The sequence below is a fragment of the Ranitomeya imitator genome, chromosome 5 (genome assembly GCF_032444005.1).
Source record: "Ranitomeya imitator isolate aRanImi1 chromosome 5, aRanImi1.pri, whole genome shotgun sequence".
NCBI lineage: Eukaryota > Metazoa > Chordata > Amphibia > Anura > Dendrobatidae > Ranitomeya > Ranitomeya imitator.
In genome coordinates this window covers 594,867,090-594,890,405 of record NC_091286.1, presented here as the reverse complement: position 1 = coordinate 594,890,405, position 23,316 = coordinate 594,867,090, and the positions used below count along the sequence as shown (strand labels likewise).

General features: G+C 41.3%; 1 protein-coding gene across 2 annotated transcripts in view; it reads right to left on the bottom strand.

Moving 5' to 3' along the window:
* Positions 1-23,316, bottom strand: part of DZIP1L (DAZ interacting zinc finger protein 1 like) — a 164,651-nt gene that overhangs the window by 7,378 nt on the left and 133,957 nt on the right. For both annotated transcript variants that reach the window (XM_069727944.1, XM_069727945.1), the window contains exons 4-13: positions 21,833-21,957; positions 17,476-17,628; positions 16,176-16,307; positions 16,015-16,077; positions 15,318-15,458; positions 11,169-11,205; positions 10,137-10,211; positions 5,863-5,990; positions 5,569-5,767; positions 3,409-3,565 (exon numbers count right to left, since the gene is read on the bottom strand). In XM_069727944.1, the coding sequence (XP_069584045.1) occupies positions 3,409-3,565; positions 5,569-5,767; positions 5,863-5,990; positions 10,137-10,211; positions 11,169-11,205; positions 15,318-15,458; positions 16,015-16,077; positions 16,176-16,307; positions 17,476-17,628; positions 21,833-21,957 (1,210 nt within the window). The remainder of the gene's footprint in view (positions 1-3,408; positions 3,566-5,568; positions 5,768-5,862; positions 5,991-10,136; positions 10,212-11,168; positions 11,206-15,317; positions 15,459-16,014; positions 16,078-16,175; positions 16,308-17,475; positions 17,629-21,832; positions 21,958-23,316) is intronic.

Here is a 23,316-nt window from a genome sequence, read left to right as displayed (position 1 = left end):
TAGAATGGTGTAACTTTTGGGTATTTTCGGCTATATTGGCCCCCCAAAATCACTTCAAATGTGAAATCGCTGGTTAACTTTTAACCCTTATAACATCCTAACAAAACAAATTATGTTTCCAAAATCGTGCTGATGTAAAGGGGACATGTGGAAAATGTTATTTATTAACTATATTGTGCGATATGACTCTCATTAAAGGGCACAAAAATTAAAAGTTGAAAAATTGCAACATTTTTGCCAAATTTCCATTTTTTTCATAAATAAACGCAAGTCATATCAAAGAAATTTTACCACTACCATAAAGTACAATATGTCCCAAACAAACATTCTCAGAATTAGTGGGATACGTTGAAATGTTTCAGAGCTATAACCTCATAAAGTGACAGTGGTCAGAATTGTAAAAACTGGCTTGGTCATTAAGTGCAAAATTGGTTCAGTCGCTATGGCTAAATAGAGCTGTAAGGGGCAAAATAAGTGGCAAAAAGAAAGCATCTAGAGAATTAAAGGAAGTAGGTAGTGATGAGGCATTAAATAAATACAGAAAATTAAATAAATTCTTTAAAAAGCAAATCAAGGCAGCAAAGAGACAGAGAGACTCATTGCCAGAGAAAGTAAAAATAATCCCAAAATATTCTTTAACTACATAAATAGTAAGAAACTAAAAATGATAGTGTTGGCCCCCTTATAAATAGTCTGGGTGAAATGGTGGATGAGGATGAGGAAAAAGCCAATATGCTAAATGACTTTTTTCCACTGTATTTACACAAGAAAATCCCATGACAGACAATATAATCAGTGATAACAAAAATTCTCCATTAACTGTCACCTGCTTAACCCAGCAGGAAGAACGGCGGCGTCTAAAAATCACTAAAATTGACAAATCTCCAGGCCCGGATGGGATGCACCCTCGAGTACTGCAGGAATTAAGTACAGTCATTGATAGACCATTATTTTTAATCTTTAAAGACTCCATAATATCAGGGTCTGTACCACAGGACGGGTGTATAGCAAATGTGGTGCCAATATTCAAAAAGGGAACAAAAACTGAACTCGGAAATTATAGGCCAGTAAGCTTAACCTCTACTGTGGGTAAAATCCTGGAGGGCATTCTAAGGGACGCTATACTGGAGTATCTGAAGAGGAATAACTTCATGACCCAGTATCAGCATGGGTTTACTAGGGACCGTTCATGTCAGACTAATTTGATCAGTTTCTATGAAGAGGTACGTTCCGGAGAGGACCAAGGGAACCCAGTGGACGTAGTGTATATGGACTCTTTTCAAAAGCTTTTGATACGGTGCCACACAAAAGGTTGATACATAAAATGACAATAATGGGGATAGGGGAAAATATGTGCAAGTGGGTTGAGAGCTGGCTCAGGGATAGGAAACAAAGGGTGGTTATTAATGGAGCACAATCGGACTGGGTCGTGGTTAGCAGTGGTGTACCACAGGGGTCAGTATTGGGCCCTCTTCTTTTTAATATATTTATTAATGACCTTGTAGCGGGCATTCAGAGCAGAATTTCAATATTTGCAGATGACACTAATCTCTGCAGGGTAATCAATACAGAGGAGGACAATTTTTATTACAGGAGGATTTATGTAAACTAGAAGCTTGGGCTGATAAATGACAATGAGCTTTAATGGAGATAAATGTAAGGTCATGCACTTGGGTAGAGCAAATAAGATGTATAATTATTTGCTTAATTGTAAAACACTTGGCAAAACTGTCACTGAAAATGACCTGGGTGTATGGGTGGATGACAAACTCACATTTAGTGGCCAGTATCAGGCAGCTGCTACAAAGGCAAATAAAGTAATGGGGTGCATTAAAAGAGGCATAGATGAACATGAGGAGAACATAATTTTACCGCTATACAAGTCACTAGTTCGACCACACTTAGAATACTGTGTACAGTTCTGGTCTCCGGTGTATAAGAAAGACATAGCTGAACTAGAGCGGGTGCAGAGAAGAGCGACCCAGGTTATTAGAGGACTGGGGGGTCTGCAATACCAAGATAGGTTATTACACTTGGGGCTATTTAGTTTGGAAAAAGGAAGGCTAAGGGGTGGTCTTATTTTAATGTATAAATATATGAGGGGACAGTACAAAGACCTTTCTGATGATCTTTTTAATCATAGACCTGAGCCAGGGACAAGGGGGCATCCTCTACGTCTGGAGGAAAGAAGGTTTAAGCATAATAACAGACGCAGATTCTTTACTGTAAGAGCAGTGAGACTATGGAACTCTCTGCCGTATGATGTTGTAATGACTGATTCATTACTAAAATTTAAGAAGGGACTGGATACCTTTCTTGAAAGGAATAATGTTACAGGTTATATATTAGATTCCTTGATGGGGGGTTGATCCAGGGAACTAGTCTGATTGCCGTATGTGGAGCCGGGAAGGAATTTTTTCCCCCAATGTGGAGCTTGCTGTTAGCCACATGGTTTTTTTGCCTTCCTCTGGATCAACATGTTAGGGTGGGTTAGGTTAGGATATAGATTGAACTAAATGTACTTCATTCAACTTTAAATCTATGTTACTATGTTACTAAGGGGTTAAGGAAGAAATTGATATTTTTTATATTGTTTCTAATTTTTGTGTGAGTTTAGCATTTGTTCCTTTAAAAGCAAGCAGCTTTCCTGCCTTATGGCTTCCTGCTTACAGGGAGGGGTTTTGCTCCTAAAGATTGATAGTTCAGTCCCGTGGCATGGTTACACTCCTGGTTCAAACTCAGCGCTCTACCAAGCTGAAAACATAGGTAACTTTGCCTCTACAGCATGGAAGAAACACTTAAGCTTCGCTCAGCAAGAGATCTAACCAGTCAGAGCTGTGCTTGCAAGTTTTAAAGCATAGAGAATGCAAGAAGCACGTGCTCCTTGCATAGGAATTCGGCCATCACTGAGACTGCAAACGTGGGCGATATTGAAGCAAAACGACAAGAAACGAAGAGTAAAATGGTGGGATTTTTACATTTCAATTATGAAGCTTCCAACTCGAATGATGTTGCACTATAATATAGATGACCCCATTTTACATCTCTTCTTACACAACTCTACATCTAGAATGAATCCATCAGTAGCAAAGAACCACGCTGTCTTTCCATTCTGCAGACTCTTATGCACTCTCCCCCAAACAGTGGTTATATCACAGCCCAAAAGCAGTAAGTCTCACACAACTGACACAATAATGAGACAGTGGAGAGCCAAATTCAGTCTCCCTTTCTAAAGGTCCAGAGCTTTCATCACTAAATGTGACAGGTATTTTTGAGTTTTTACAAATTACCGTATATACTATATATTTGAGAAAAGTTTTATATTTTGGTCTCCTATTAGTTTGTGAAGTTTTCCAGGCATTAAATGGTCATCTTAAAATACAATAAATATATTTTGACTTTGCTCACCTTCCCCGTGGGGAGACGTTAATCGGCTTGCTTACATTATGACCAGTTGTTCCTTCTGAAAGAGGTTTTGCAGAGGTAACCATTCTCACATTGCTAACATGTTCAGTGGACCCAGCAGATGTGACGAAACGTGGACTCTTTGGACTCTGAACTGTGGCTGCACAACACAAAATGATAATTACATAATGCATTACGATACGATACGATATGATACACTTTATTGATCCCGTGGGAAATTATAGTATCATTAGGAAACAACGCAATACATAGCAATACTGTACAGACTGATGAGGAGCAAAGGGTGTATTTGCTAAAAATTACTTTACATACTAAGATTTGTTATACTCTCTAGAGCAGTGTTCCCCAACTACAGTACTCAAGAGCCACCAACAGGGTATGTTTTCATGATTTCCTTAGAATTGCCCAGGTGATGGAATTATTGCCTGTGTAGGCAATGGAATTATCACCTGTGCAATACTAAGGCAATCCTGAAATTATGACCTGTTGGTGGCTCTTGAGGGCTGGAGTTGGGGAACAGTGCTCTAGAGGGTCTTCCCCTATAATTCAAAATGTTTCAGTACATATCAGTCAAGAGCTTAGTAAGTAGCAGAAGTGTGCAGAATGCCGGGGAGAGGATGCTGGCTGCAGATGTGAACACTGCCCATGAACGGCTCCCACAGAGGAGCGAATTGGTTGCTGAACCAGGATAGTTCAAATATGTGTGCTCATCTCTAATATCGGTATTGTTTGTTCCTAGAGAATGTGAGGCCACCTGCACGAGGAAGATCTGCTAGTACCAGTATATTGGGAAGCTGCTATATAATTATTTCATCTTGTTTTTGACCTGTATGTTGTTTTCTTTCCATCTCTATATTATATTTTTATCTTGTATCCCACTAAAAAAATTCTGATGGGAGGTTTCGCAAGTTTCCCTTGTCACTTGAATGGGTTAGATCTGTCCAAAAAATAGATCACAGTGCAACATTTCTATGAATTTCTTATGTGGTCTGATAGTCAGCAAAAAAAGGCAGAAATAACTGACCACACACTGACGATAAGAACCGATGTGGGAATAAAGTCTTAGCAGAAGAAGAATTATAAACTCCAAGTATCCATACCGTCAGTGAGAAAATAAGAATAGTATTAGGTAATTGCCACATATCAGGACCAAGGAAAAAGCATTTTAAAGGTACACTGTCACCTGAATTTGGCGGGATCTGTTTACGGTCCGATGGGCGGTGTTTTCTCTCCTTTCATGCACCCCTTCCTTTCCCGCTGGCCGCAATATGGTCTTGAATTTGATTCGGTTTCCTCCGTAGTACACGTGTGCACAATGTAATCTTGCCTTGCGCACGCGCAGTATGCTTTGCCAACTGCAGGCAAAGCCGAAAAGCATTAGTCCCGGAACACAGCAAAATACTTCCGGGACATGGTGCGCCGGCGCATGTGCACTAATGCTTTTCGGCAAGTTCGTAGTTCGGCAAGATGGCGCGTACTACGGAGGAAACCGAATCAAATTCAAGACCATATTGCGGCCAGCGGGAAAGGAAGGGGTGCATGAAAGGAGAGAAAACACCGCCCATCGGACCGTAAACAGAGCCCGCCAAATTCCGGTGACAGTTTCCCTTTAAATAAATATCTTCTGCTACGAGGTAATACAAGTGTGGCTTGACGCATCATTATTTTTTTAAGCCACTATTGTTTTTTTTTCTTGCGTTTTTTGTTAATGAATTTTGCATTTCAAAATGGTGCACTACGTCATGAATTTTGCACAAAATAAAAAATTGCTTTTTTTCTCTTTGACCATTTTGTCACACTTTGGCATGTTTTACAAAATGGTGCCAAAAGCAGTAAAATAAATGGCCCACAGAAAATCACTGCAGTAGATTTGTTTCAAATATTGGAAGTTGTTTTTCCTTTAAGTAAAATTTTATGTTTAAAGTCTAAGACTTCTGGTAAAGCTGCATTTAAAAAAAAAATAAAAATCGGAAAACAAAACAACAAAAGAACACCTAAAAAAGGTGTTTAATGAATTTGCCGCTCATCAAAAAGTTACTAATTCAAAAGCATTAACAGAAAAAAACAGGCATAAAATGCAGTGATGAATCGAGTCCCATGTCTATTAAACCGTGTGAAATAATGGCTTGCACAGATCCTTACTTGACAGCTGAGAGGTCGTGGACAATAACATTTCTTTTTCAGAATTTTTAGCTTGTTTCTTCACTTGTTTGTTCAGAAGCTTCTCCATCTTTGCTCTTTCACTCTCAATTTCTGGCCATTTCTTCACTTTTTGCAGGTACTGCTTTGCCAACACAGATCTCAATTCTTTATAGACAGATAACGAAATTCCTTTAGATCCCTTTAAATTACAAAAGGAAAAAAATCAGACAATTAAATTAGGCATTGCGTCTGCTAGAATTTATATTAGTGTTGTATCATGCAGACTTATATTACCTTTTTCACACCCATACTTTCAAGCTTCTCCAATAATGTCTGCTGCAAGATTGGGCGAAGTTTCTTAGCAAAATTGGGGTCTGTTCTCATAGTCTCAATCGTTTGTATTCTGTGATGTAGAGATTCATCTAACGAGGGCACAAAAAAAAGTCATATTACAAAAGAAAAATAAATTGTATATGGAGATGCTTAGTGCTTTAAGTTCCATCAAGTCCATTGCTACGACATGCATCACTTTCTCACTGCCCAGGCTCCACCAATATCTGCAACCCAATATGTTGGGAATGCTAGAACAGCCCCATTTACTAGAACAAAGGGATATGGCAATATACTAGTAAGCTGCAGTCATTTCAGAAAATACTTTCAATGTCGGAGGATACTGGATAAAGTAAAGGGAGTGGCCTTCAGAAAAGCAATCGGCAGAGCTATATCTCTAAATATAGCTAAAAGCTAGAAACTCTTCCTAAAAGTTTCAATTCAAAGATATCTACAATCTTTCATGTTTTTTCTGGGTTGCGCAGACTATATGGAATCCAGGGAAAGTTGGCAAATCAGTTGGGTGCTGCAAAAGCCTCATGAAACCCCGAGAAAAGCATCGCTTTCCTCAGGTTTCTTGTGTTTCATCATCAGACGGAGTGCCGGTATTCAATGTTAAATTTAGTTGGTGTGAAAGACAAATGAGGGTTGTGACCTGAAGAAGTGGTGTGGCAGTAGGAGGCATTTTTGTTGGCGTTCTTCACATGCCGCATATCCACCCAGGAAGGGCATTTGTTACGCACCTACTTTGGCTCAGCAGTGCTTCACCACCTTCCCCTATGGCCGCTATCCTCTGCTGTGCTCCATGTGGGGGTTTATAAGTGACCCAGTGTGCCTTCATGACATCATCTGCCAAGGCTTATTTAAGGGCCATCAAGATACAAATTTGTGCCTCGGTAGTGACTCCTTAGTGACTGAGCCAATTTTGACCTTAATGACCAATCCAATTTATACAATTCTGACCACTGTCACTTTATGAGGTTATAGCTCTGGAACGTTTCAATGGATTCCAATGATTCTGAAATTGTTTTTCATGATATATTGTACTTCATGAGATTGGTAAAATTTCCTTGATATGACTCGCGTTTATTTATGAAAATATGGAAAATTGGCAAAAATGTTGAAATTTTCAAACTTTTAATTTTTGTGCCCTTAAATCAGAGAGTCGTGTCACACAAAATAGCCAATAAATAACAATTCCCACATATCAACATTACATCAGCACAATTTTGGAAACATAACTTTTTTTTGTTAGTAAATTTTAAGGGTTTAAAGTTGATCACAAGAACTAAAGCAATGTGGAAGGAAAAATTAACCTTTTTTCTTTTTCACAAAAAATTTACATTAGACCCAAACGTTTTTTATTTTCACAACGGTATCAGGAGAAAATGAACCACTAAATGTGTTGTGCACTTTCTCCTGAGTACGCCAATAACCAGTATGTGGGGGAAAGCCACTGTTTGGTCGCAAAGCAGGGCTCAGAAGGGAGGGAGCACTATTTGATTTTTTGAACGCTAAATTGACTGGAATCGATGGCAGGCACCATGTCTCGTTTGGAGACCCCCTGATGTATCTAAACAGTGTAAACCCCCCAATTCTAACTCCAACCCTAACACAGCCCTAACCCCAACACACCCCTAACCCTAATCACAACCATAACCTTAACTACAACTCTAACCCAAACACCACAACCTTAACCCCAAACGCAACCCCAACACAACCCTAACCCTAGTCCCAAACCTAACTCTAGCCCCAGTCCTAACCCTAGCCCCAACCCTAACCCTAGCCCAACCCTAAATCTAACTCTAAACCCAACCCAACCTTAACCCTAGCTCTAAGTCCAACCCTAACCCTAGCCCCAACCGTAACCCTTACCCTAACCCTTCTGCAGATCAGAGGATCCCAGATCCCATGCACCCCTTCTGAGGAAGAAAACAGCTGAAACACGCATTAAGGGGTCAACTGTTGCAAGTCCTAACAGTGGGTAAATATACTTATCAGCATCCAGTGTTTAAGTTCTGATCATTATGGTTTGTTTTGGGATCCAGCTTTCACTTTCCCCCAATTGATCTGTAGACGGTGGGTTCAGATTCATGCTATTTTAGCGTTATTTCCTATGTCTGAATCCTCTGATCTGCAGTACATGGTTAGGAGAGTTTCCAGTGTCAACCAGTGTTTGTGTTTACTTTATACTTCATGCACTAAGCACTTTACTAATGTGGTTTCTATCATGCATACATATGCTTACCTCTGGTATATCATAATATATGGTACTATGGTACAGTGGCTGGAGCTATAAAGAACATGAACATTGCCTCTAATAAGTGATTATGTACCTCTATGCACTTTATCTTCAATAATATGATTCATCTTTCACAGTGAGTTTTTTTGTCTTCTGTACAGTATGTGTTGCCATCTCCTTGTATGACTATGTTTTTAAACATGTTAATGTATTAAAGTTAAAACATTTTGACTATTATCTTGTTTGTGGAGGATCTTTGCCCTTTATCGGCTTTCTGCTTTCAAGGTTCTCCATTGTCAGTAACATGAGGTATTTGGTTGTGTACTATCACGCACACTGAGCTCTGCTACAACCAAGAGCAGGGAACAGACGCTGCGGGCCATTCCGACCCCCCCCCCCCTCCTCTTCTCTTCTGCCTGCTGCTATGTGTGTAATTCAAAACCCTCACTAAAATGTATGGCTGTAGCTGCAGAAAGCAGTCTCTGTGAAGGCTGCTCATTTCCCTCCTCCCACCTAAGACTACTGTAGTTGGAACTGGTGTGAAGCCCTGAGTTTCTTTGTTCGATTAATGTTATATATCGCGGCACCAATTTGGGCTAGAAAGATAAGAATTATATATTCCGGATGTCCATCAGTAGATCTAGCATCCACTGAAAACACGAACAGCTAAACGCAACAAGTGCAAAGTGCAGATTTCTCAGTAAGCAGTTCAGGTAATTGCTCCGTATTTACACTTAAAAGAACGCCCCTGACTTTGGGAACATCATGAGCATGGTGTCATACTTATGCGAGGTTCACACTGTAATGTACACATGATTTTGTCTTCTTTATAATATCTTTTATACTTTGTAAACACTGCCTACCTTTTTATGGAGTACAATATATAATTTACTAGCCTGTCTCTTCATGCTCTATAAACGAACTGTCGCTTCCTCTGAAGTGAATTACGTTAATGATTTGGGTTGGCTCTGGACCCGTTAACCCTTGTGGAATCAGAGCTGGTGGCAGCATACTTTGTTCTGTGCGATTGGGAATCTTTGTAGCGACGGTGGCGTTGATAATTATTGTTCCCGCCTGTGTGGGAGTAGTTATATTGCCCTCGCTGCAGCGTGCCCAATAGCCAGTACATAGCACACAGCCTTTCTGGTGACTAATTACCCTAGGTGCAGTACCTAGTCTGACCTGAGGGTAAAGTGGGGACCAGAGAGTTGCAAGTTCCAAACCGGAACTGGGAATTGGGATATAGATAAATCCCCTTCAGAAGGAACCAGGGGCAACCAAACCACCCTGGTCCGTGACAAATTGTTGTGAGTAGTGGGGACGATATAAGTATCCTCCCTGAGATCCGTGACATATTGATGGCAGCATGATGTGAACCGTTACATCCGTGTTATTGCTTAGGGCATTGTAGGCTTTCTGTGTGTGATTATACCTGACACATCTGCAGGTTTCTCTCAGCTTCAGCTTACATCTCACAGACAGACAGTGCTGCAATACAGCAGAGCTGTGAGAGTTGCAGCAAATGTGTTTGAAAGGAGACAGGTTCAGTTCTCTTGTTCTGTGTTACTTACATGTTACACAATTCCTTTTAACTAAAATAAGCTCTATAGGCATCTATATGTCTATGGGCCAGACATAGTCCTTAACAGCTCATTTACATACAAGAAAAATGTGGATTTCTCTGGAATAAGACATAGGATTATAGATATCAACTTATGATATTTTTCAATTTCCAGTTATCTGCGTGCCCATATAGATAGATTAGGTGGGTGGATCCTACAAACAGATTCTCTTTAACTGATACTTGCAGGACAAAGCTGGTATTACATATGATGGTGAGGCTCCTTGATTCGGCTTAAAGAGGCTGGAACTAGTGTGGACCCTTTTTTGATGTCCACAATCCCTAACATATGCTCTACCCTTTAAGAAGGAATTGTAAAAGCAGTCATATAACACATATACTGTATACAGTGTATACAATGTATGCTCTACTCACCATCAGTACTTGACTCTTCGATGGCTTCCTGTTTTGCTTCTCCTACTGGCAAAACCACTTGTGCAACCTGAGGTGCTGTATTATAATAGAAAGGTTGAAAGTAAGACTGTTTATTATCAGGTCTCTATAAATGTATTTTGCAATTTCAAACGTGTCATGTAGGGAACACAGCTAGCATGTGGTAGAAGGTGCTCTGATCAGATGAGATCAAAGTAGAACTTTTTAGGCTAAATGCAAAATTCTATGTGTGGCAGAAAAGTGACACTGAAAATCACCATGAAAACACCATCCACACTGTCAAACATGGTGGTGGCAGCATCATGCTGTGTGGGTGCTTTACTTCAGCAGGAATAGGGAAGCTGGTTAGAGTTGATGGGAAGATGGATGTAGCTAAATACATGGCAATCCTGGAGGAAAAGCCATAAGATGCTGCAAAACACTTGAGACTGGGTGTAGGTTCATCTTCAGTAGGACAACGACCCTATACATACTGCCAGAACTACAATGGATGGTTTAGATGAAAGCATAATCATGTGCGTTAATGGCCCAGCCATAGTTCAGACCTAAATCCCATTGGGAATCTGGAGGAAGACTTGAAAATTGCTGTTCACAGAAGTCTCCATGCAATATCATTGAGCTAGAGCTATTTTGCAAAGAAGAATAGGCAACATGTTTAGTCTAAATGTGTAAAGTTGGTAGAGACATAACCTAAAAGTCATGCAGCATTAATTGCAATGAATGATGGTCCTACGATGTATTCACTAAGGGGGCAAATACAAATGCATGACACACATTTCAGATTAATATTTTTAAAATATTTAAAAGTCTAAGCATCTTTTCCTTTAAATGTCACAGATACTTTCTACTTTGTGTTGCTATATCGCATAAAATTCCAACAAAGTAAATGTACATTTGTGGCTGTAACGTGAGAAAATGTGGAAAAGTTCATGGGATATGAATACGTTTTTTAAGGCATTGTATATGTATGTATATATATATATACACACAGTAAAAGTCTGTGTTTGTACTTACCCTCCCTGAATTCTCTACTTGTGCTCAGTTCTCTGATCTGAGAGGATAAAAGGTGGCAAATATTGTATGACGACACTGACGACAGATGTTTTATTACAATTATTACAAGTCACTTTTACAAATGAATGTACAGTTCAAATATGAATCCCACATAAATCACTATATGGCTTAGGCTTCATGCACATGACATTTTCATATAGAAACATTTCAAACTTTTTTCAATCAGATTCTGTGGGCATGTGAGACAAAAAATCATGGCGCCCTTTATTAGGTGCTGTATGTACAGATTTATACTCTCACAGAAGCATTGCTTCTAGGGAAAAAAAGGCTCAATAGCTCAAAAATTCAGCAGTGGGAAGTTGCCATATCGCTCTGCTGTCTACATAAAGCCTTAAGCCGGCCATACACATGAGATGGCAATTGGGAGACAAATATCTCTCTCAACTCCCTGATAGGGATGGGCGGACCTGTGGACGTCACCTCAGTTCACAGCTGCTGGGTCTCACAAGGGCAGTGCGAGTGCCAAATTAATGAGTGGTCTATCATTAGCCTGTCACTCGTGCTGCTGTTGTGAAAACTGATTGATGTGAGCCTACCTCTTCCAACAAGCCTACAACCTGCAGTAACCACTGATCAACCAAACCGCTGCACAACCAGCTCTACCCTCACCTACTGTATTCTCACCCACCCCTTGTAGACTGTGAGCCATCGCAGGCAGGGTCCACTCTCTTTATGTACCAGTCGTGACTTGTACTGACTAAGATTATTGTACTTGTATTTTATTATGTCTAACCCTCCTCACATGTAAAGCGCCATGGAATAAATGGCGCTATAACAATAAATAGTAATAATAATAGTAATAATAGCAACTGAGGTGATATCAGTAGTTATCTTCAGCCTTTCAACAAGCTATGTTGGGGCTGCCGAACCTGAACAGTAACACAGATTTCTGTGAAAAGTCAGTGTTCAGAGTCTATGTATGGACCCAAATTTTACCATTCAGGTTCGCCCATCACTACTCCTAAAGAGGTCTGGATACACATGATGAGAGCATTATACTGCCTCTGTACAAATCCCTGGTTAGACTGCACATGGAGTACTGTGTACTGTTTTGGCACCGGTGCACAGGAAGGATATAATGGAACTAGAGCAAGTACAAAGGAGGGCAACAAAATTAATAAAGGGGATGGAGGAACTACAATACCCAGAGAGACTAGCAAATTAGGATTATTTAGTCTAGAAGAAAGACGACTGGTGGACGATCTAATAATCTTGTATAATTATATATAAGGGGAAAATACAAATATCTCTCCAAGGATCTGTTTATACCAAGGAAGGTGATGGTCACAAGGGGGCATTCTCTGCGTCTGGAGGAGAGAAGGTTTTTCCACCAACATAGAAGAGGATTCTTTACTGTTAGGGCAGTGAGAATCTGGAATTCCTTGTCTGAGGAGGTGGTGATGGCGAACTCAGTCGATGGGTTCAAGAGAGGCCTGGATGTCTTCCTGGAGCGTAACAATATTTTATCTTACAGTTATTAGGTTCTTTAGAAAGACTTAGATCTGGGGATTTATTCTGACAGAATATAGGCTGAACTTGATGGACAAATGTCTTTTTCCGGCCTTGCTAACTATGTTACTCCCTGATACACATAAGTGCTTTACTATCTTTGCACACTCCCCAATATACACATGAGCACTCATTTATCTCTCCAGAATGCTCGATAAACATTAGGGGTCAGTTATCTCTCTAGAATCTTTGATACACATGAGTTCTCAGTTATTTTTGTACACTCACCGATATACACATGAGCAGTCAGTTATCTCTCTAGAATCTTCCATACACAGGAGCACTCAGCAGTCTCTCTACACTTCCCGATTTACACATGAGCTATCAGTTATCTTTCTAAAATTATCGATACACAGGAGCGCTTAGAATCCTTGATAAATATAAGCGCTCAGTTATCTCTCTAGAATTTTCGATACACAGAAGCACTCTGCTATCTCTGTACACTCCCCGATATACACAAGAACACTCCGTTACCGCTCTAGAATTCTCGATACACAGGAGTGCTCAGTTATCACTCTAGAATTCTCGATACACAGGAGCACTCCGCTATCTCCATACACTCCCCGATATACACATAAGCACTCAGTTATCTCTCTAGAATTCTTGATACACAGAAGCACTCCGCTATCTCTGTACACTCCCCGATATAAACATGAGCGCTCAGTTATCTCTCTAGAATTCTTGATACACAGAAGCACTCCACTATCTCTGTACACTCCCCGATATAAACATGAGCGCTCAGTTATCTCTCTAGAATTCTTGATACACAGAAGCACTCTGCTATCTCTGTACACTCCCCGATATACACAAGAACACTCCGTTACCGCTCTAGAATTCTCGATACACAGGAGTGCTCAGTTATCACTCTAGAATTCTCGATACACAGAAGCACTCCGCTATCTCTGTACACTCCCCGATATACACATAAGCACTCAGTTATCTCTCTAGAATTCTTGATACACAGAAGCACTCCGCTATCTCTGTACACTCCCCGATATAAACATGAGCGCTCAGTTATCTCTCTAGAATTCTTGATACACAGAAGCACTCCACTATCTCTGTACACTCCCCGATATAAACATGAGCGCTCAGTTATCTCTCTAGAATTCTTGATACACAGAAGCACTCCGCTATCTCTGTACACTCCCCGATATAAACATGAGCGCTCAGTTATCTCTCTAGAATTCTTGATACACAGAAGCACTCCGCTATCTCTGTACACTCCCCGATATACACATGAATGCTCAGTTATCTCTCTAGAATTCTTGATACACAGAAGCACTACACTATCTCAATACACTCCCCGATATACACATGAATGCTCAGTTATCTCTCTAGAATTCTTGATACACAGGAGCACTCCGCTATCTCTGTACACTCCCCGATATACACATAAGCACTCAGTTATCTCTCTAGAATTCTTGATACACAGAAGCACTCCGCTATCTCTGTACACTCCCTGATATACACATGAATGCTCAGTTATCTCTCTAGAATTCTTGATACACAGAAGCACTACACTATCTCCGTACACTCCCCGATATACACATAAGCACTCAGTTATCTCTCTAGAATTCTTGATACACAGAAGCACTCCACTATCTCTGTACACTCCCCGATATAAACATGAGCGCTCAGTTATCTCTCTAGAATTCTTGATACACAGAAGCACTCCACTATCTCTGTACACTCCCCGATATACACATGAGCACTCAGCTATCTCTCTAGAATTCTTGATACACAGAAGCACTCCACTATCTCTGTACACTCCCCGATATACACATGAGCACTCAGTTATCTCTCTAGAATTCTCAATACACAGGAGCACTCCACTATCTCTGTACACTCCCCGATATACACATAAGCACTCAGTTATCTCTCTAGAATTCTCAATACACAGGAGCACTCCGCTATCTCCGTACACTCCCCGATATACACACGAGCACTCAGCTATCTCTCTAGATTTCTCAGTACACAGCGAAGCTGTCCCGATGCGCACGATGCGGCCACCAGCTTCCGTTCCCAGCGATGCATTGCGAAATTACCCAGATGACTTAGTGGTCTCTCGAGACCGCTACGTCATCATCTCGCGAAACCGCAATGCATGGCCCGGAGCGTCGCGAGGAGCGGGAAAGGTGCCAGACGGTGAGTATATACTCGTAATGATTTTTTATTTTTTTATTATTTTTAACATTAGATCTTTTTACTATTGATACTGCATAGGCAGCGTCAATAGTAAAAAGTTGGGCACACAGGGTTAATAGCAGCGTTAACGGACTGTGTTACACCGCGGCATAACACGGTGTAACGCAGCCATTAACCCTGTGTGAGCGCTGACTGGAGGGGGCACTGACAGAGTAGGAAGGGGCGAATTCGCGGCCAGACTGTGCCTGTCGCCAATCAGCGACACGGGATTTCCGTGACAGACAGACAGACAAAAAGACAGAAAGACAGACAGACGGAAGTGACCCTTAGATGATTATATATATAGATAATCCCCCGCTGTTCTGACCATCCGGTGACTGATAGTGAGCGTTAGTGGTAAGATGTAAGATATATGATGGAAAATACTGAACATACTTTCTTCTCCTGTGACTTGATCACTTTTCCTTGACTCTTAATTGTAGACTGCAGTGTCTGCATTGAAGATTCAAACTGCTCATCTCTTGCCTTCTGGTCACTGGACAATGAAGCTCTCAGTCGTTTGTTCTCACTTATAAGCTGGCGATGTAATACAAAAACAATTACTGAAAAAGAAAACTCTACTGTAGGAATTTTTTTGCAACTTAAAGGGAATCTGTCACCAGGTTTTTGCCACCTAATCTGAGAGAAGCAGAATGTAGAGACAGAGACTCTGACTTCAGTGATGTCTCACTTACTGGGCTGCTCGCTGTAGTTTTTATAAAATCACTGTTTTATCCACAGGAAATTAGCACTAGAATATTAGTAAACCTGCTACCTTGTAGTCCCCAATATTCATGAGATCTGTATAACTCTGCCCACATCCCTGATTGACAGCTTTCTGCCTATGCACAGTGTACAAAGAAAGCTGCCAATCAGTGGTGTGGGCGGGGTTATACAAAGCTCAGCATTCAGAGAACTGCTAGATCTGCAGCAGATATAACAGGGATTTTATCAAAACTGCTGCAAGTAGCCCAGTAAGTGACACACTGCTAGAGTCAGAGTCTTTGCCCCTTCATTATGAAACTCTCAGATGGGACAGAAAATACCTGGTGACAGATTCCCTTTAATCCTAAATATAATAAATCTTCTTTACCTCTTCTCTCTCTACATTATGGCTCGTCTTCATATCTTTGATCTTCCTCTTCCAATCCGTCCTCTGAAAAGACATATTTTGGTGAAAAAGTCGATATTTATGAGAAGCAGCTTCATTGTTAGCAATGGTCCGAGGGAAATGTAATCTGTTCCCAAAGGTACCTGTTTCTCCAACTCTTCCTTCATGTTCAGAAGATCTCTCTGTATCCTCTGCTTCTCCTGACGGTCCTCGTCATCCAGGAGCTCGCCAAGATTGGAGGTCACTGACATTTTACTCTCCATGTCCTGGAATCTCTAAAAGATAAAGGATATCTACAATAAGTGGACGATCCGGCATTCGCCCATGGGATTTTATGGTGAGACCTTGCGTCCTCTAACAGCAGTGGACTTCCATGGAGAATGGACAAGAGTGCAAAACTCAATCTGCGGCACCAAGATTTGTAAAGTTATTGTATTGAGTTCTTATTAAACTGTGTTGTCGAGCTTAATGGTTTAGAGCAGTGCTCCCCAAGTTCGGTCCTCAAGAGCCACCAACGGGTCATGTTTTCAGGATTTCCTTAGTAATGCCCAGGTGATAATTCCATTATCTAGACAGGTAACAATTCCATCACCTGGGCAATTCTAAGGAAATCCTGAAAACCTGACGTGTTGGTGGCTCTTGAGGATTGGAGTTGGGGAACACTGGTTTAGAGAATGAAGATGGTGTGAATTTCAGTCTTTGCACAATGGGGGAACTTATTAAGACTGGTGCTGCATACGTCATTTTTAGTAAGCTGTTAGCTGGAGTAAGATGAACCTAAATTTTTAAGTGCAGCAACCTTCAAAAAGGGCTTTTCCACTTTAAAAAGTTGGTCCACAAACAAACACAGTCATGCAAAACAAAAAGCACAGATGGTACCCCCCTCCTCTGCTCCAGTGCCAGCTCTCCACCGCCATTCTGATCTATGTGTTTTCGGTGCAGCGGTAATGTCGGGTCTATAGCGCACGCGACTGATGCAGCCAAATCACTGAGCTCGATGCCTAGTACTGTCTACATAAGCAGAACAGTAAACCTAGTGATTGACTGCAGCGGTGAAGTCACGACTACAGTTTATAGTCAATATACAGAGACTGGAACAGCGGTGAAGAGTGGGCGCTGGACACAGGGAGGGTGAGTATTATTTGTGATAGTTGTTTTACATGACTGCTATCATTCGAGAAAGTGGAAAACCCATTTACCAAAACTGGTGCATCTGTGTCCGTCTGTCCGGCAAAAATGTATGCCAGTTTCTAGCAAATATATTGATCTCTGTCCCTGCAGATGAATGTCATACTGTACATTATTGCTCATATATGACATACTACTATAATGGCGACAAGTTACACATCCATACTTGATATCTGATTTATAATATTCAGGGGATATGTATCTCAGTTTTGGATGGTTTCCAATAGGCTCATAATTTAGCCCCTCCTCACTTACCGCTGTGTTTTTAAGGGCAATGTCTTCGAATTGAGAAACAAGCTGTTGCCTGAGTTTATCCATCTCATTCTGTAGCTTTACTCTTTCTTCTTCTTTCCATCTTTCAAAGTCCCTCATCATATTTTCCTCCTTTCTCCGCGCTTCCTCCAGCTCCTGGTACAAGCACAAGTAGAAGTGAAATCAGAAGAATAAAATAACCAAGTAACCAGCAATGGGTGACCAGAGTATAGAGAATAATATGACAGATAGATAGAGATATAGATAGATAGACAGCCTAATGATCACAAAAAAGATAAAACACCCATTTGTCCCAAAAATGGTACTGATAAGGTACGTATTATGAAAAAACAACATAACTAAGTTGGGCGAGGACCCAGCGGTCGTGGTGCAGTGGCAAATTTAGAGAAAGGTGGAAGGTTCTTAAAGATTATTTCTGGGAATTAGGCTGAAAACTGAAGGCAACGACCTTGAGGGACCTTAAGGCAAGTTCCTTCAAAGGACCTTAAGGCAAGAACCTCTAAAATACTGTCTGAACCCGGTACCACACCAAATGAGGCAGCAGGAGATTAGACAGGTAAATAAGTGGCTCAGGAATTGGTGTAGAAAGGAGGGTTTGGGGTTCCTAGAGAACTGGGCCGACTTCTCAGTTGGCTACAGGCTCTATGCTAAAGATGGGCTGCACCTCAATAGGGAGAATACATGAGGAAAAATGGCGAGAGGTTTAGAGGAGTGTTTAAATTAAGGACTGGGTGTAGGCAATTACTGTACAAGAGGGGATGATAGTGAAGATAGTGACCTAAGACTAAGTATTGAAAGTGGTCTGGGGGGTGTTATAACAGTTAATATAGAGAAGAGGAATAGAGGTGCAGAAAAATACATAAAGTGCATGTGTACTAATGACAGAAGAAGATGTAGAGTCACTGTGGGTGGAGATAAGGAAAGGGAGAAAGTCTAACAAAATACAGTACTTATAGGGGTTTGATACAATTTCCCAAGTAAAATGGAAGTGACAGAAAATGTTTTTATTCACTTCTAGGCCTAATTTTAACCAATAAGCCAGATAGAATATCAAATTTACAGGTTGGGGGGTCACTTGGGTAATTGAGGTCACAAAATTATAAGTTTTCATTTATCATAATTTTTCATGTTTGATAGGAAACAAAGGGTGATCATTATTTGAACACACTCGGACTGGGTCACAGTTATCAGTGGGGTACCACAGGGTCAGTATTGGGCTATCTTCTTTTTAACGTACTATTAATGACCTTGTAGAAGACATATAGAGTAGAATTTCAATATTTGCAATGCTCATGAACCAGCATATCGGATCTCATTGGCCATTAGACAATCATGTTATCGCTGATCTGAAGGTATTTAAGGACCAGTGGTTCAGTTTAGTGCATTAACACCCTGAGGAAGCAAGATTATCATACATGAAACATGCGTTAGGTCTTTTTGCATTTCTAGTGACCTGGCTAGATGTTTTTTAGGATGGGTATGAGCTGTTTCCCAGGTGGTAATGTATGAATTGGGACATGCTGGGAATGTATTCTTTATGACCATAGTCTCTATATCATCCTTCATTGCACATTCCCTATGTCTTGTCCCCTGTGTTCAAATATGTGCTACTGATTGGCCAGTGTGTTTAACATTTTACAATATACTATGGTCACAGGTGTTTATTGGTGATTTATATGCTATCAGTTTGACACTGTGAATACAGGTTTTTCTGATCAGGGGCAGCACGGTGGCGCAGTGGTTAGCACCGCAGCCTTGCAGCGCTGGAGTCCAGGGTTCTAATCCTACCCACGACAACATCAGCAAAGAGTTTGTATGTTCTCTCCGTGTTTGCGTGGGTTTCCTCCAGGTACTCCAGTTTCCTCCCACATTCCAAAGACATACTGATAGGGAATTTAGATTGTGAGCCCCATCGGGGACAGTGATGATAATGTGTGCAAACTGTAAAGCGCTGCAGAATATGTTAGCGCTATATAAAGATTTATTTATTTTATTTTAATCTATCTTACTTTACATTTATTTACTGCTAGGTTTCCAGTGTGCAAGTATGCTAACCTGCATATCTTTATTTTTATATAAAAATTTTATTTGTGTAGTTTCAATAAAAAGTCAATTGTTTTTCAAGTCATAAAACTTTTTTCCTCTTTTTGTGCGATAATTATCTAATTTAGAGTGGCTTATGGACCTCTATTCACACTTCTATGACCTTATGGCCTATTTCTATCTGTATATATAATTGTCAAAGGGGTACTTCCGTCTTTCTGTCGGCAACTTCCATAACGGAAATCCAGTGTCGCTGATTGGTCTCGCCAGCTGCCTGTCTTGGCTGCTGCGACCAATCAGCGACGGCCACAGTCCGATTAGTCCCTCCTTAATCCCCTGCAGTCAGTGCCTGGCACCCATTCCATACTCCCCGCAGTCAGTGCCCGGCACCCGCTCCATACTCCCCGCAGTCAGTGCCCAGCGCCCGCTCCATACTCCCCGCAGTCAGTGCCCGGTGCCCGCTCCATACTCCCCGCAGTCAGCGCCCGCTCCATACTCCCCTCCGGTCACCGCTCACACAGGGTTAATGCCAGGGGTAACGGACCGCGTTATGCCGCTGGTAACTCACTCCATTACCGACCCGCTATTAACCCTGTGTGACCAAGTTTTTACTATTGATGCTGCATCAATAGTAAAAAGATCTAATGTTAAAAATAGTAAAAAAACAAAAAACCTGCTATTCTCACCTTCGGTAGTCCAACGATGCGCTCGCGCCTGCCGCCAGCTTCCGGTCCCAGAGATGCATTGCGAAATTACCCAGAAGACTTAGCGGTCTCGCGAGACCGCTAAGTGACCTGGGTAATTTCACAATGCATCCTGGAAATGCAAGATGGCGGCAACCGCGTGCATCGCCAGAGGTTCGCTGGATCTACACTGGATCCCGCCAGGTGAGTATATAACTATTTTTTATTTTAATTATTTTTTTAACAGGGATATGGTGCCACACACTGCTAAATACTACGTGGGCTGTGTTAGATACCGTGTGGCTGCTATATACTACCTGGCCAGTGTTAGATACTATGTGGGCTGTGTTCTATACTGCGTGGGCTGTGCTATATATTACGTGGCCAGTGTTATATACTGCGTGGGCTGTGTAATATACTGCGTGGCTGCTATATACTACATGGGCTGTGTGATATACTGCGTGGGCTGTGTGATATACTGAGTGGGCTGTGCGATATACTACATGCCCTGTGTTATATACTGCATGGCCTGTGTTATATACTACGTCGCCTGTGTTATATACTGCGTGGCTGCTATACACTGCGTGGGCTGTGTTATATAGTATGTGGGCTGTGTTATATACTGTTTGAGCTGTGTTATATACTGCGTGGTCACTGTTATATACTGCGTGGCCTGTATTAACGCATTGGGTATTCTACAATATGTATGTATGTATGTATATAGCAGCCACATAGTATATTGCACAGACCACATCGTATTTGCTATATACTACATGGCTCATATATACTGCGTGGCCTGTGCTATATACTATGTGGCTGCTATATACATACATACATACATACATATTCTAGAATACCCGATGCGTTAGAATCGGGCCACCATCTAGTAATTTAATACGTACCCATTGGATTTATTGTTGTTCAGGAGAAATAAAATGTACAATTATGTATTAAATGGTAAAACACTTGGTAAAACAGTTTTGAAAAAGTTTTGGACAGCAAACACAACTTTAGTGGCCAGTGTCAGGGAGCTGCTGCCAAGGCAAATGAAATAATAGCATGCATTAAAAGAGGTAAAGATGCTCATAGTGAGAACATAGTTTTGCCTCTATACAAGTCACTAGTGAGACCACACTTAGAATACTGTGTACAATTTTGGTCTCTGGTGCATAAGAAGAACATTGCTGAACTAGAGCGGGTGCAGAGAAGAGCAGCCAAGGTTCTTAAAAGAATGGGTGGACTGCAATATCAAGACGGATTATCCCAGATTCAGTTTGTAAAAACAAAGGCTTAGGGGAGATCTTATTACAATGTACAACTATATGAGGGGACAGTACAAATATCTTTCTAATGGTCTATTTACAACAAGGCCTCTGACGGTGGCAAGGAACATCCTCTACGTCTAGAGGAAAGAAGGTTCAATCATAATCCCAGACAGTGATTCTTCAATGTTAGAGCAGTGAGACTGTGGCGCTCTCTGCCACATGATGTCGCCAGATGTTATGTATGTGGGAAAACATTAGCGGTCACAGTTTATAGAATAAAAATAATAAATCTCTTCAAAAGCAAATTTCAGGCACCTATTCAGCATTGATACCTAAAGCCTATTCTACCTGTATCCTACGTTGATGCTCCATCTCCCTTTCTTTCTCCAGCTGAGATTGAGTCTTCACCAAGGTGTTCTTCAGCTCTTGGATGCCTTCTTGTATATCATCGACCTGCCTCTTCTTTTGTTTGTCTGCAACAAGCAAATCAAGAAAGATTTTACCAATGCATACAAATCCACAAAAAAACTTTAGAAAGACTTTGAAGAAGACTTAGAACCCTCAAGAAAATAATGGATTATTGACCGAAATGGTCAAATCTAACTTCCCTTACGAAGCCCACATGGGCAACATTAAGATATACCATACTTTGGTTACACTATACAAGCCCTAATGTCACCAAGAGAAATTATGGTGGGATAATGGTGAAGCAGACATTGGAGACATTTGTGGGATATCGTTCTTACTGGTACACCGCTCCTAATTCTTGGTTGAGGGGGAAGAGGAGGTTGTATGGGCAAGACCTCTATATATTGATTGTACTCTACACCTGGCTGTTCTCCTACAGGTTATAATTATAATTGACAGAGGCAACATTATTTTTGTGGCCCTTGGGCAATAAAGGTCATGGATAGTGTTGAGCATTCCGATACCGCAAGTATCGGGTATCGGCCGATACTTGCGGTATCGGAATTCCGATACCGAATTCCGATACTTCCCGCGTATCGGATACCGGAATCGGAAGTTCCAAGAATTCAAACTGAACGCAGCAGCCAATGAGGAATGAATGGAAGTGTGGGCACATCCTGTTTAGCATGGTGGGCATGTAAGTACTGGCAAGGCTGTGATTGGCTGCTGAAATGATGTCACTCTGCACTATAAAAAAAGCTGCCGCCATTTTGCGCTCACTCTGCTGTGATTTCAGTTAGGGACAGGACGCTGTGTTCTAACTGAGGGCCAGTTGAGATAGCTAATTGCTTTATTTTGCTTTTCCAAAGCTAATTTAGCAAACGCTGTGTTCACTGTTCAGTTCACCTTGCTCTTGCCTTGCAGCGCTGTTTTAACAGCGTTCTGCAAGGTCTCAGTGTGTGTGTGTGTGTGTGCAGCTCACTCTGTAGTCTGTGTGCAGCCATATACCAGGTTGTATTCAGCTCAGGGGGGGTTCACACTGCCTCACACAGTTCTATCCATTGTCCTTTTTTGCTCATAGTGCAGCCTGCTGCACATTTTTTCTAAAATTTCCTATTAGTGTCTTTCCACCCGTCTCCAGCCAAATAGTGGAAAAACACTAGATAGGATAACCTAGAGGGGGGTTTCTGGGCCTTGCAGCGCCGTTTACGGCTGTCTGCAGGGTCTCCGTGTGAGCGCAGCTCGCCCTGTAGTCTGTGTGCAGCCACAGCCGGTTGTATTCAGCTCAGGGTTTTGTCACTGCCTCATACTGTAAAATAACTTGTCCTTTTTTCAAATAGTGCAGCCTGTTGAAAATTTTTAAAAAAATTTCCTATTAGTGTCTTTCCACCCGTCTCCAGCAAAATAGTGGAAAAACACTAGAT